This window comes from Chrysochloris asiatica, unplaced genomic scaffold (assembly GCF_000296735.1).
Source record: "Chrysochloris asiatica unplaced genomic scaffold, ChrAsi1.0 scaffold00038, whole genome shotgun sequence".
In the NCBI taxonomy this organism is placed as follows: domain Eukaryota; kingdom Metazoa; phylum Chordata; class Mammalia; order Afrosoricida; family Chrysochloridae; genus Chrysochloris; species Chrysochloris asiatica.
Window position 1 is genome coordinate 22,526,075 of NW_006408556.1, and position 14,408 is coordinate 22,540,482.

The 14,408-nt window shown below is 40.0% G+C and overlaps 2 protein-coding genes across 2 annotated transcripts in view; one reads left to right on the plus strand and one right to left on the minus strand.

Annotated features, from left to right (window-relative positions):
* The first annotated feature begins 310 nt into the window (after positions 1 to 310).
* Positions 311 to 904, plus strand: LOC102826223 (chromosome unknown open reading frame, human C6orf141). The gene has a single exon (XM_006860614.1). The coding sequence runs from the start codon at positions 311 to 313 to the stop codon at positions 902 to 904; it is 594 nt and encodes a 197-aa protein (XP_006860676.1).
* An 11,385-nt stretch (positions 905 to 12,289) lies between these two features.
* Positions 12,290 to 14,408, minus strand: part of LOC102826603 (cytochrome P450 2K4-like) — a 39,626-nt gene continuing 37,507 nt past the window's right edge. Inside the window, exons 8-9 of the mRNA XM_006860615.1 lie at positions 13,694 to 13,835; positions 12,290 to 12,477 (exon numbers count right to left, since the gene is read on the minus strand). Of these exons, the coding sequence (XP_006860677.1) occupies positions 12,290 to 12,477; positions 13,694 to 13,835 (330 nt within the window). The remainder of the gene's footprint in view (positions 12,478 to 13,693; positions 13,836 to 14,408) is intronic.

Sequence of the window (14,408 nt, forward strand, 5' to 3'; positions counted from 1 at the left end):
AATAAAGCAAAGGGAGCGAAGCTGGAGTGGGAGGGGAGAGGAAAGAGAACAGAAGTGATTTCAGATGAAGTTAGGCTTTTTGTCTTTAACTGAGTATCAAGCCCTGGACCTGGTCAAAGGAGAGGAGAGGGAAAGGAGAGGGCAGTTAGCACCTGAGGCGGATCCTGCCTCCAGTTCTCCTGGGCGGGGAGTCCTGGGAGGCGGTGGAGGCCACACCCCAGGCCTGTGCGTCCCGCGTTTTCAAATTTTTAGCAGAAGCTACTGAGTGATCTGGTGAAGGGAGAAACCAATGAACTATCTTCCCGACAGAATGGGGTCTTCCGGGGCGTCAGGAGCCTCGAATCCCGTGAACTCGCCCCTCGGTTCCAGGAGCGCCGGGTTGTTTGTGCGCGAAACTGGGCGCGGGACTTCCCTGGCCCCGGGCTCCCTAAATCTCGCTGAGACGGAAAGCAGCGGAAGCAGAGGACGCGCCAAGAAGGACCCTTCGGTAGCCCGGGTCCCCGGATCGCTGGCTGGCGAGAACCTAGACCGAGAGACCTGGGTCAGAGAGAAAGTACTCTTTCTTTTGCACCCCGAGAGGTGGTTGGGGACTCCAGGGGACCCTGTACGACAAGAGGAGGCTGGTGGGGAGAGCCTACTCCAGGCAGGTGGAGACCTCCAGGTGCCTGATTGCTCATCTCGATTTCCACAAGAACAGCACATTCCTGGAGGCCACCATGTGGACGCTCCCTCCCGAGCCCAGCAAGGAGACTCCGAAGCCCCACCCAAATCCGTGCTCGTGCGGGTCTTGGATTATCAGGGGACACGAGAGGTGCAGCAGACCACGTGGACGAAGGGCTGCATGACCACGAGGACCGAGGAGCACTCCATGACCGCAGTCACTTTTCGCACCCACAGAGTGTAAAGCAGTTTTGTGGACCCTAGAATCCCTGGGGAACGCCAGGCTCTTTTGTCATGGAGAGAGGCACCCTGCTTCCTTGTCGCGGAGAGAATCATTTCACCGTCTCCAAGGAGGGTAAATAGAAAGGAACCCTGAGGAATGCGCGGCTTTGAGAAATCTGTGATAATCCTTAAAGAGAAAAAAAACATGCTTTTCTGGAACCCTGGCGCCAGAAAGAATCTTTTAGCTGTCGCCAACACTTAAGGGAAGACAGAGGACACCAGACTCAATTTGCAGAACTGTAAGAAAAATAACACTTTTTTTGTGACTTAAAAACCGTGATGACCCGAGATCTAAGTCATTCAGAAGACAGGGGAAAAAGGTATTTCAAATTGGCAGAATATGGGAGTTTTGAAATAAGAAAGTCAGTTGTTGTTTCTTATTGTGCAATAACCTTTTAGTTGAACCCTCCTCTTTTCTCTTCAGGATCTAGAAACAGAAATGAAGGTCTGGTCTGTTTACTCCTAGGGTGGGAGTGGTTGGGAAAACAGATTTGTTTTAAAACTGAAAAAGAAAGGCATGGGTGGGTGAGCTCCAGAAAACAAAACAACAACTAAAATTCTTGTCACTCACTTCTGATTGGCACATTTTTCATCTCCCACGCCTACTCCAAAGATTTGCCAGGGAGAGAGAAAAGTTAGGAAAAGAAGGGGAAAATACAAGATTGAGCCTTTATCTTTAGAAGGACTTCACCCAAACAATATATAATTCAGTCCTGCAAAAATGGAGCCATGTTGCTTTCAGCATGTCTTTAATGTACTGAATTAAAAAAAAAAAATCTAAATGTTAAAAATGTTTTCTGTAAAAAAAAGTACTGCATCTAAGGATAGATGGAACTGTTTGCCATAAAATGAGTGTCTCGTTCTTGTCTATTGTTATTCATCATTAAGCTTGGTAATCAAGAGTGATGAGTACATTTCTAATGGTGCTGTTGAACACACTAAAATCTCTCTTAGTGTTGAAACAATTCATTTAAATTTTTTTTCTGTTATTCCTCTATATTGGTAAACACTCATTTTTATAAACTGTTGGCTCGCATGGAAGCTATTGTGCCTGTTCTGGAGATGTGGGAGGAGCAAAATTCTTCCTTTAGAGATGAGTTTTAGTCCTGGTGTGACTGTAGGACAAGCACTGGACTGTTGACCACAAGTTGGAAGTTCAAACCCATCATTTGTTCCTTGGAAACCCTATAACGGCGGGTAGGGGGACGGCTATGTGATAGAGCTTAAACAGGCTTCATGGCACTTAACAACAACAATATTGTTTGGCTACCCATTACTGAGGGGAGGGCAATAGTTTTGTAGGAGAAGCACTGGACTGGTAACCACAAGGTCTGCGGTTTGAGCCCACCAGCTGCTCTGAATGGGAGGCTATCTGCTTCTGTAAATATTTACAGCCTTGAAAACCCTATACAGGGTCGCTGAGTTAACATCAACAACCCTCTTCTAAATTTGTAGTTGGGTACCACTAAGCCAGCTTCTGAGTGGTTGAACAGTGTTCCCACCCTGTCCCTCCTCTTTTGCCCTGTTTTCAGTTTAGAGCATGAAATGCCCTCAGAGGGTCATCAGATCCAGCTCTTGCTTCATGACAGGCAAAGTAAGTCCTTATTTTACAGATGAGCCAACCTAGGCCTTAGAGATTACATGGCTTGTGTGGATCATACGGCTAGTAATTGCATACTTACTAAATAAACACAGAATATGATAATTTCCCCTCCCTTCCTAAAGGGCTAGAGTCAAAACACAAGAGTCAAAAGATGACAACTTAATAATAATAAATAAAGATGACTGAGGACATCTCCAGCTTTTAATAGAAGAACTAGAATGGCATTGGTGGAGAATCACCACTAGTGAATGATTACCAGTCCTAGAGACCTCTGGAGAATCCAGCACTTGAACTCATCTGTGTTCACATCTACGTTCAGAACTGCTGAAAAACAACTGTTGTTGTTTTTAGGAGCGGGGGAGTTGATTTCGACTCATAATGACCCTGTGTAAGACTTCCAAGTAGTGACTAGTAGGTTTGAACCCCTGACCTTATACTTATGTGTCCAGTGTTTATCCTACAGTGCCACACTAGGACTTGGATTAGCAGATAGAAAAGGCGATTTTCTCTTTTCATTAACATTTTTTTCTTTAACAATTACCCAGTGGAGGCTAAATTTTATGGCAGTCAGATTTCAGACCTGCACTTAAAAATTTGGGTGTGAGCCATACATCCCGCCCCCCCACCCCACACACACACACACTCCCCAGATGATTGAGCATTGAATATAGACCACAATAAAAGTCTCTTTAACAATGACCAGAAATAATCATGTTATTCAGTTGCTTGGTCTAGGTCAACTGTTTGGATTCAAACCCAGTTTCACATCTTACTATCTGTATGATCTTGGGCAGGGTGCCTAGTGTCTGTGTGCCTCTATGTCCTTACCTGTTAAATGGGGATAATAAATAGTATCTACCTCATAGAGTTTTTTTTTTTTTTCTCTCCCTAAGATTAAATGAAAAGTACTTAGAATGTGGCAAGCAATAAATACACAACATTAGCTATTGTTGTTGTTGTCATTATTGTTGTCATTGCTATTGTTTAGTTCACTTTTCATCCTAACCAAACTTTAACCTTTTATTTTACAAAAAAGAGTAGAAGACATCAACACAAGAAATCCTATGAAACGTAAACCTGTTGTTTTAGGAAACCCTTTGTACTTCTAAATGAAAGAATTTATCTCTAGCTTTTCTCAGTTTAATGGATTAGAACATTCCTTGAATTTTTCAAAACGGACTCATCCTAAGACTAGAGACCTAAATTGCAGGGTACATGGCTGAGAGCTTTGAAAGGTCTCATAGACTGGCTGGTTCTCTATCAAGGCTGTTGTTGTTGATAAGTGCTGTTGAGTCAGTTTCTACTCATAGAGACCATGTATAGGGTTTCCGAGGATATGCTGGTGGTTTTGAGCCACTGATCTTTCAGTTAGCAGCACAGTGCTTTATCCTACAGTACCACACCACCCTCTTTGGAGGTTGTTGTTGTTAAGTGTTGTTGTTAAGTGCAGCCCAGGCAGTTCGGACTCATAGCGACCTTGTATAGGTTTCCAAGGAGCGGCTGGTGGATCTGAACCACCGACCTTGCAGCTCAAACTGACCTCATAGTTCAGTGCATTATCCTTTGAATACTTTCTTTAGGCCTTGGTGACGTTAGATTGTTTTCCCTGTGGGGTTTTAAATTTGATGCCCTGTCATCTAGAAAAGCAGAAGAGACACAATTTGTTTTCATTTTAGCTCCTTTTAGTCTAAGTTATATTCATTCAGTTTAATTTCTTTAATCCAAATATGTTGGAGTCCTTGGATGTCATAGTTTGTGCTCAATTCAAACATAATAGTTGGTAATTTGAACCTACTCTGGTGCTGAGAAAGACAGGCCTGACAATCTGTGTTTATGAAGATTACAGTGAAGTAGTTCTACTCAAACACATGGAGTTATCATGAGTTAGCAATGGGTTTGGTGGAGGTTTTTTGAGGTTTTATAAAAATGTTTAAAGAGCTTACCAGTGTATCTGCTCCCCTGTAAACTGCTTACTATCAGGCCTTCTCACATCCCTTAAATATGTCTTACTGAACACAAAAAGTAATAAGATAAACCCAGTGTTGATTTTGCTTTGCAGGTTTCCTGATCCATGCAGAACTCATTCTAGGAGAGGAACCTGAGGAATCCTTTTCCCTTCACAGAGTTCTTTCTGACTGTGATTTCAAATGGGGCATCCTCAGCACTAAGAAAGCTCTGAGCATGACTTGGTCTGCACTTTTTGGTTTTACCTCCACATCAGCCCGGAATGTGACCATCTAAAGTCATTGTATTTGGTGGATGAATCACAATAGGGATTTTCTGGCCACTCAAGTGACCTTTGGATGAATGTCACTGAGTGAGGCCAGGCCCTTCTGAACTACTGTGGTTCAGGCAAATGTTATCTCTATTAAAACCCATTGTCCACAACCTCTGTTGCTTTTGAGATTCATTACATTGGCTTGCTATTCTCAATCTTGTCTTTATCACCTGCGTTTGGTGATAAAGCCTTATGTAACTCTGTTTATAAAAAAAAAAAGAAAGAAAGAAAAATGAAGGAAACATTTTGTAAGGAAAAAGCACAGCAAATAAAAGAAAACAAAACTCACCCATGAACCCTGTTATTGTTAAGTACCGTCGAGTCTGTTCCAACTCATAGTGATCCTCTACCATTTCTGAAGGAGCTTTGGTAGCGTAGTGGTAATGAGTCAGGCTGCTAATCTCAAGGTCAGCAGTTCAAAACTATTAGTGGTTCTGTGGAAGAAAGATGAGGCTTTCTGCTCCTGTAAAGATCTACAGCCATGGAAACCCTATATAGGGTCACTATAAGTCGGAACTGCCTCCACAGCTCATAACCACCACCACCATAGAGTTCTGATGACAGCTGTTGAGTTTGAACTGCTGACCTTGCAGTTCAAATCTGCCTTGAGGCTGAGTGCTTATCCTACATCCCTACACATGAACCCTAATTTCTATGAATATTTTCTATGTTTCCAATATTGTTATGTATAAGATATTTTTATACATACGTATTTGCATAATACACTTTTATGAGTATATCCAAAACAAACAAACCCAAACCCACTGCCCTTGAGTCCATTCTGACTCATAGCAACCCTATAGGCCAGAATCGAACTACCTGATAGGGTTAACAAAACTGTAAATCTTTAGGAAATAAACTGCCACATCTTTCTTATAGAACAGCTGGTAGGTTTGAACTGTCAGCTTTCTGATTAGCAGATGAGTGCTTTAACCTCTATAGCAGTATGGCTCATTTTTATGAATATGTTGTTAAGTGCTGTCGAGTCGGTTCTGACCCATAGCGACCCTGAACAGGGTTTCCGAGGCTGTAAATCTTTACGGGAGCACAAAGCCTATATTAAATAGCATACACACATTTATTTATTATTTCCTGAATATTAATATTATCTTCATATAAACTATATGTAGCTTATCAATACAACTCTGGTAGCGTAGTGGTTACGAATCAGGCTGCGAACCTCAAGGTCAGCAGTTCGAAACTACCAGCTGTGCTGCAGGAGAAAGATGAGGCTTTCTGCTCCCTCGGGAACCCTGTACAGGGTTGCTATGAGTTGGAACCAACTCCACGGCACATAACAACAACAATCAGTACAACTCAAATTGTGACCCATGAATCAACGTACAGTATCTTACATATAACAGCATTAGAAATGCAGACTCTCAGATCCCACTCCAGATCTAAAATGTGCACTTTAACAAGAATCTCTAAAGTCCTTTTTGTTAGGTGCCATCGAGTCAGTACTGACTCAGTGACCTTATGCAAAGCAGAAGGAAGCACTGCCCTATCCTGGGCCAACTTCACTATTGTTGCCACACTTGAGCCCATTGATGCTGCCACTTGGCTAATCCATCTCAATGGGGGTCTTCCTCGTTCCCTCTGACCCTCCACCTAAAGTCCTTTGAAATGACCTAATCTTGTGATAAAGATTTATTGACTTATCCTAAGGAGCTCTGGTAGTGTAGTGGTCACGAATCGGGCTGCAAACCACAAGGTCAGCCATTCGACACTACCAGCTGTTCCATGGAAGAAAGATGAGGCTTTCTGCTTCCATAAAGATTTACAGCCTCGGAAACCCTATACAGGGTCGTTATGAGTTGGAACCGACTCCGCCGGCAAACAACAACAACAACAAGGCTCAAAAACCTAAATTATATGTGCTATGTTTGGAAGACTTTGAAAAAGTTTCACACTTTTCTTAGGTCCTGGTCTGGTTAGTTTGTTTTCCCTTTGGAATTTTAATCCTGGTGTTTTGTTATCTCAGAAAAGCAGACCGAGTACAATTAGTTTTTACATTAGTGTCTGAGAAGCATTGGATGCATACTCTATATGTGGTTCTATGTCTTCCTTTTTAGTTTAAAAAAATCAAAAGTATTTTGTTCTTAGTTATTAACAGTGCCATGAAAAGACTAATTTGTAGAATTATTCAAAAGGTTAGAGATAACAGAAGCATGAATTACAGTATATGTGGATTTGAAAATTAGTAAATAGAAAGCTTTACTGCATCTTTTTAGAGAGCCTTGTCCTCAAATTTTTTCCTAGTGAAGCATTGATTAATTATTGAAGTTCTAATTGTTTCAGAAATGTGGTTCTTCGCTTATCTGGAAATGTAGCACATTCTCCAAAAACTCTTAAGGGAAGAAGGGCAGAAGTTATTGGAGACAAACCAGTTGCGACACTTCTGCACACTGAGTCAGTGCTTGCAAACCACTTAAGGTGAATTGCAAGGGGGTGGGAGAAAGGTGGAGCCTGAGTTTGAAAGAACTGGTTCAGATAAGAAAACAAAGGGCTCTGACTCTTGAACACCTAACATCTTTATAACTAACTGCAGTTACTACTTAGATCTTGAAGTAGTATAAAAGCAAATCTTTGTACCTTTTAGCTTCTCAAGATGGAAATAGGGATAGTCCAGTTTCCTTTATTAGTGAATAAGCAAAGGCTCCTGGTACGTTCTAACTGGAAGCTGTCAGCATGGGAAACTAACTAAAACATGGCTCATGTGACTGGTTTAGGGCTTTCTTTACGTTGTAGGGCTTTCTTTAAGTTGGTAGGGATATTTGGGTAAAACATAGGAAAGCTGGTTGTTCTAAACATTTTGTTCTTTCTGCTTTAGATGCTGTGTTTTGGCTTGTAGGTCAAAGTTCTGTTGTTATATATAGTTTTAGCATTTGAAAGCTTAGTTAGCTCCTGGGAAATCCAATTGCAGGATTTTTTTGTTGTTATTGTTGAGAATAACATTATGTTTTTTTTTTTTTCTTAGAGACATCCAAACACACAGTTTTACAAGAGTTTATGGGGATGGAATATGCTTTGGCCTAGTTTCTCCCTTACTATTGTCACATAAATATTATATAGTGGATTAGTGCCACCTTACTGAAAGTGAAGGACGAGGTGTATAAATTCCACCTGTTGTTAAGTGCCATCAAGATCAGAACATCTCTCTTCCATTGCAGTTATATTGGAGTACGTTAAAAATAATCAAAACTAACCAAAAATTGAGCATATGATTTATTCTAGGCAGTTATTGATATAATTATATGGAGACTTTTTTAATTCAAGAAAATGTAGATGAGGCTTATAAAGAGAAGAAGAGGGAGAAATAATAGAAGATCAACCATTGGCTAATCTTAACATGATGCATTTAATTCTGCCTTCCCCCTTTTCTGAGGCCAACTGATATTAGATTACTTCTAGCTTGTCTGCTAATAATTTGGCCTTCCGACAACCATAATTTAGAGACTGTGTCAAGAATAGATTTGACATGTTGAACACTAATGACTGACAACCAGACTAGAAAGATGACATCCGACATCATATATAAAGAAAAAGGTTGATAAAGAAAGGAAAGACTAAAATGAATGTCAAAATGTTCAAAAGCGAACATGCTACTTTGAGGACTAAGGTAAACCTGATCCAAGGCATGGGATTTTCAGTCACGGAATGTTCATGTAAAAGTTGGACAATGAATGAATAAGGAAGACTGAAGAAGAATTGGTGCATTTGAATTATGGTGTTGGAGAAGAGTACTGAATATACTGTGGACTGCCAGAGAACAAGCAAATCAATTTTGGAAGAAGTACAAGCAAGAGTCTTAAAAGTGAGAATGGTGAGACTTCATCTCATGTATGTTGAACATGTCATTAGGAGGGACTATCCCTGGAGAAAGAGAGAAAGGATGTCTTTACTAAGATCCATTGACACAGTGGTTACAGCAATGGGCTCAAACATAGATTACCAGGATGGCCCAGTACCTGGCAGTTTTTTGATTGAGTGCACCTGGGACCACTATGCCTTAGGAGGACCCACTGGAGGGCATCTAAAAATAACCATCCAACTGTAACCAAGAGACATTTGAGATTTAAAATAAGAGGTAATGATTTGTTGACTATCCTTTCTTAACAGGATAAGACAAGTGTACATTGCTGGAAAAATTTCATCTGTCTTTTTATGGTTAATATTTGGTTTTGCCAATAAGAAAAACCTTAAAATCTAAGTAAGATGTCTGTTTTTAACTTTACATCAAGTAGTAGAAAGTATTCTGTGACTGCTGTTGAGCTATATGCAGTGGTGTGCCAAGGACTGGGCAATGTCTGCAAATTAGCCTAGGACATAAACTATAAAAGGTTGCATTATCTTGAAAGATTTAAAAAATGACAATACTTGACTAAAAGTGTATTTATTTTCTTTTATAACCATGTGCTTAGTGATAAAATACTCCTCTGATGGAAGATCTATTCTTCATTTAAATTCTGAATAAATTCCTTAGATTACTGAGTTTAAATGATACAGATGTACGCTGCAAATTAACAGATTTTTATCTTTCCCTGTTATATTTTTTCCACATGAAAGTTAATTTGAAGAGTTCTCAGCCTTGTGTCCCACACTCAGTTAAAAGTATTCATTTTGAGAGTAAATTCCTAAGCGTTCAGTATCTTTTGTTTTGACTTCCAGTGTGGTTTGTGTCTTCAATCCCTATGTATTCCTGAGTTAAAGAGTAGATTCAGTATATATATTAATGGCATAGCAAATATTGTGACTGAGAAGAGAATTTGAGCCGTTCAACTTTGTCTTTTCTATGTGACTACTTGGAATATTTTAATAGAAATAAAATTCACATAGCATGAAGTTAGCCATCTTAATCATTTTCAAGTGTACATTTCATTATCTTCCAGTACATTCATAATATTGTAAACTGTCATGATTATCTCTAGCTTCAGAACATTTTCATCACCCCAATGAGAAACCCAGTTCCAATTAAGCAGTCACTTTCCATTTTTCTCTCATCTATCCTCTGGCAACCACTAATTTACTTTGTCTCTTTGAATTTGCCTATCTTGGGCATTTCGTATAAATAGAATCTTTCTTTAACTTAGCATAATGTTTTCATGATTCATCCACTTGTAGCATGTATCATCTATATTTCACTCCTTTTTATGACTAATCATTTTCAATTTTATGGATGTACCACATGTTATTTATCCGCTCATCAGTTCATGGATATTTGGTTGTTTTCACTTTTTGACTAAGGAACTCTGCTAGCGTAATGGGTTACTCATTGGGCTGCTAATGTCAAGGTAAGCAGTGTGAATATACCAGTCACTCCAAGGGAAAAGATGAGACCTTAGAAACCATATAGTTAGTCATCATGAGTCAGAATCCACTCCATGGGATACCACCACCACCACTTTTTGACTACTATGAATGATACTGCTATGAAAGTCACTGTTTTTCCTTCAAAACTCCATTTTCAGTTCATTTAGGTGGTTACCTAAGAGTGGAATTGCTGCTTCATATGGTCATTCTGTGGAGTCCTGGTGTGGCACTGTAGGAGAAGCACTGGACTGCAAGGTCAATTTGAACTGCAAGGTTGGTGGTTCAAACCCACCAGCTACTCCTCAGAAACCCTATACAGTATCACTGAATTAGAAATGACTCAAAGGCACTTAACAACAACTACATGGCCATTCTATAAGGAGCGCTGATGGCACGATGGAATAAGCATTAATCTGCTAAGCACAAACCCATCAGTTTCTCTGTAGGAGAAGGATGAGGCTTTGTGTTCCTGTAAAGATTTAGAATCTCAAAACCCTATAGAGGGTTGCTATGAGTTGGGATGACTCAATTGCAATGTTTGCTTTGTTTTACGGTAATTTTATGGTTAAACTTTTAAAGAACTTTCACCAAACTGTTTCAAAGCAGGTGTACCATTTTACATTTCCAATAGCAGTAAATGAAGGGCACAATTTCTTTATATCCTTGAAAACACTTGCTACTGTTTTTTCTTTAATTAGTTATTTTGAATGTGAAGTGGTACCTCATTGTGATGTACTTAGAGTTTTTAATGTATAAAATTTAAAACATAAATGAGAAGTAATATTTTATTTGGTAAATATAAATACAGTTCATATAGGAAATATTTTACTGGATTTGAATAAAATCTTTAACATTGAAACTTATTCTTTTGTATTACTAACTGATTTTAAAACTAAAGAATGAATCAAAAATTTTAAATTATATCTGATATGATTTAGTAATTGTCTTAATTTTTTAAAATATATTTTCTAGTTTGATTCAAGTTCATTTATTGGCTACTGGACAGTTGTTTGCATAATATTATAATAGACTATATCCAAAGAATCAGAGTTATTGTTTTTTTATTTTATGATTATTGCTGAACACAACATTTGTGATATTGATGATAAGAATGATCTTCAAGTGTCGGACACAGTAGATGTCAACACCAATGCCAATATGTTGTTATAAATTCATAAAGATGGAGGACTAGAAGCACTGGAACTAAAACTCAGGCGTCCTGATCTATAATCAAAGCTCTTTCTACTATTCCTTGTGTAAAAGAGAACAGCTCACTAAATCAATTTGTTCCTGACTAATTTAGAATTAACTGATATATCATGGAACTCCAATGATATGTTAATACAACTCAAAAAATGGTTATGTGGAAACAGTAAGATTAGTAGGTCCCATTTCTTTGATATACTTTCGTTTGTTTCTACCAAGAAGTCTTGGAATCTGAGTATTTATTCTTCATTTGATTTATTCGAAAACACTTTGTGAAAAATATTGGCCTGGGGATCATATATTGATGGTTAGGAGGTATATTTGACTTCATAGAGGCCAAAGATGCTTTGTGTTTCTAGGGGAACGGGCAATAAGTTCTTTATTCTGTTGATAGTGTTCCTTGCACATGCCTTCACCGAGACTTCAGAACATTGAGCACAGGGATGTGGGATCAGCAGGATTCAAGATTCAGTTGTGTGAGGAAGGGGAGCTTTTGCTTTCTGACCTCAGCAGGTTACCTGTTCTAACAATCTATGAGCTGTTATCCATTCCCTTTTTGAATGACATCGATATTTCATATTTAGTGTGATTCTCATTTAACTGTTCAATATTCTTTAGTGATAGCTATTGATTGATTCTTGCCCTTTTCATATGCCTTGGAAAAAAACAGTTTCATGTTTGAAAAATAAAGACCTGGAGCACTAAATAAAGTTCTGTGTGTCAAATGCGCTGTTTGTTTGTTCTTTGCTATAGAATGGCAGAAGGAAAGTTTTTAGTGATTAGTACAGGAACTCACTTCAATCTGATTTGAGAACCTTCTGTGAGGGTGGGTCTGAGGACTGCTTAAATAATGCAGCAGTGCTTGGCAATATCCTGGCTGGCAGGAAACCTATACGAAAGACCACAAAATAACGCCGAGACCTGGAGCTGTGGACCCCACACAGAGCCTAGGCACGGGGTAGAGCACATATCTTGTGAGGCATTGGTCGAGTGGTGAAGCCAATGTCAGGGGTTAGGTCCAGGTCCAAATGGGAGACTCCAGGCGGTGGTTGAAAGGTGAAATTCTGCATGAGACTGGTAAAGAAAAGGAAAAGCTCCATCTTGGCCAATGACTCACCAGCACACATCCGCCGACCTGAGAAACGGATATGGTGGGTTTTAGAACGCATCCAGCATAGAAGTCTGAGGAACAAAGCCAAAAACAGTCGGCTTCTACTTTGACATGCCTGGGCCTGTCACTCTACCTCTGTTGAGACTCAAGACTCAAGTCTCCCAGTTTGTGTTGTTAGCCATTGTAAAGACTGCCAGCTCCATTCCTAGAATTGGTTGCCAATCCACCATTATCATGTTTAGGGGGTCACTGGTCAAATAGATTACCAGGCCTTTCTTAATCTGTTTTAGACTGAACGTTCTGTTGAAACCTATTCAGTATCCTAGCAACACACAAGTCTCCAGGAACCAATGTGTAGTGGCTCCTTCTGAGGCACACTGGCTGTAAGAGAAGCTAGTCTTTGTTACACAATGCAAGAATTCTGCTATTTAACCATCAATACCTCTGAGTGCAGCCTTACTGGTTACGAATTGGGCTGCTAATCTCAAGATCAGTAGTTCAAAACTACCAGTGGTTCCACGGGAGAAAGATGAGGCTTTCTGCTCCCGTAAAGATTTACAGCCTCGGAAACCCTGTGCAAGGTTGCTATGAGTCGGAACCAACTCCACGGCACATAACCACCAATCACCACCAGCACCACCACCATAATAATAGAAAGCTTCCCCATCCACACGCACCCAAAGAATTCCAAGGGAAACATGGGTGTTTCCACCTATTAAAAATAGCCTAGCTTTTTTGGTTGATGTGAAGTGATCTGCCCATGATCTCTTTACTGAACTTTCTCTTCAAACTTTCATGACTTTATTTTTGCCTCAGCCATAGCAATCTCCAAAGATTCCCTCAGAAAGTGGTGTTCCAGTGCATAATATCGTATACTAAACACCAAAACTCATTTTTGAGTCAGTTGTGACTCATCGTGACCTTACAGGACAAAACAGAACCGCCCCAAGGGTTTTCAAGACTGTAAATCTATCAGAGGCAGACTGGCACACCTTTTTCCGGAAGAGAGGCTGGTGGGTTTGAAACACTGACTTTTGGGTTATTAGCTGAGCACTTTTAACCCTTGCAGCACCACTGCTCCAAAAGCTAATTTAAAGACAAAGTAACAACTCTTCTGACACTTCATATTTCTGAAGTTTAGTGCCACATGCAAAAGTGCAAAGCCTTAACACAGTTCAGAGACAAGGCCACATCTCTCCAGATTTTTCAAACCTAGTCTTTCTCAAGTAAGATATCTTACCCACTGAAAAGGGTATGAAAGCATCTTTCTTGATAAACTTTCCATTAGAGTTGAGGAAATGCTCAGGATTAAATGTGTCTGGTTTCTCCCACTGTGTGCGATCCCGAAGTACTGAAGTTAGTAAAACGATGACCTCAGTGCCCTAGAAGTAAAAATGTTGTTAGTGACAGAGATGATTAAATCCCTTCCTAAGGATGTGGTTTTTAAAGATGTACTGTGATTTCAGATGGCAGCTTTTCAGACGTAGTGTGTACTGTTGGAGTTCTGGTATGACATTGAAAGACCAGCACTGGGCTGCTAACCACCAAGGTCTGCAGTTCAAACCCATCAGCTCCTCCACATAAACCCCGTAGAGGGTTGCTATGAGTCAGAAATGACTTGACGACACACAACAATATGCTCTGTCAGGAAACAGAAAAAGAGGCAGTGGGACTTAAGACTCAGTGTTATATAGTCACTTGCTGTGTTAGGCCCCGTCTGTGGCCTCTCCAATTAGGAGACCCCAAAAAGATTATCAGGACTCCAATTCAATGCAACAGCAAGAGGTTTATTGTTTATTTGCCAGCGCGCTGGGGTCCACCTTCACAGTCTCCTAAAACCAGGAGACCAAGGCGACATTTGCCAACGCGCTGGGGTCCACCCTCACATAGACTCCTAAAACCAGGAGCTGAAGACGACCCCCTATTGTGTTACATACCAGTTTTTATAAGGTTTT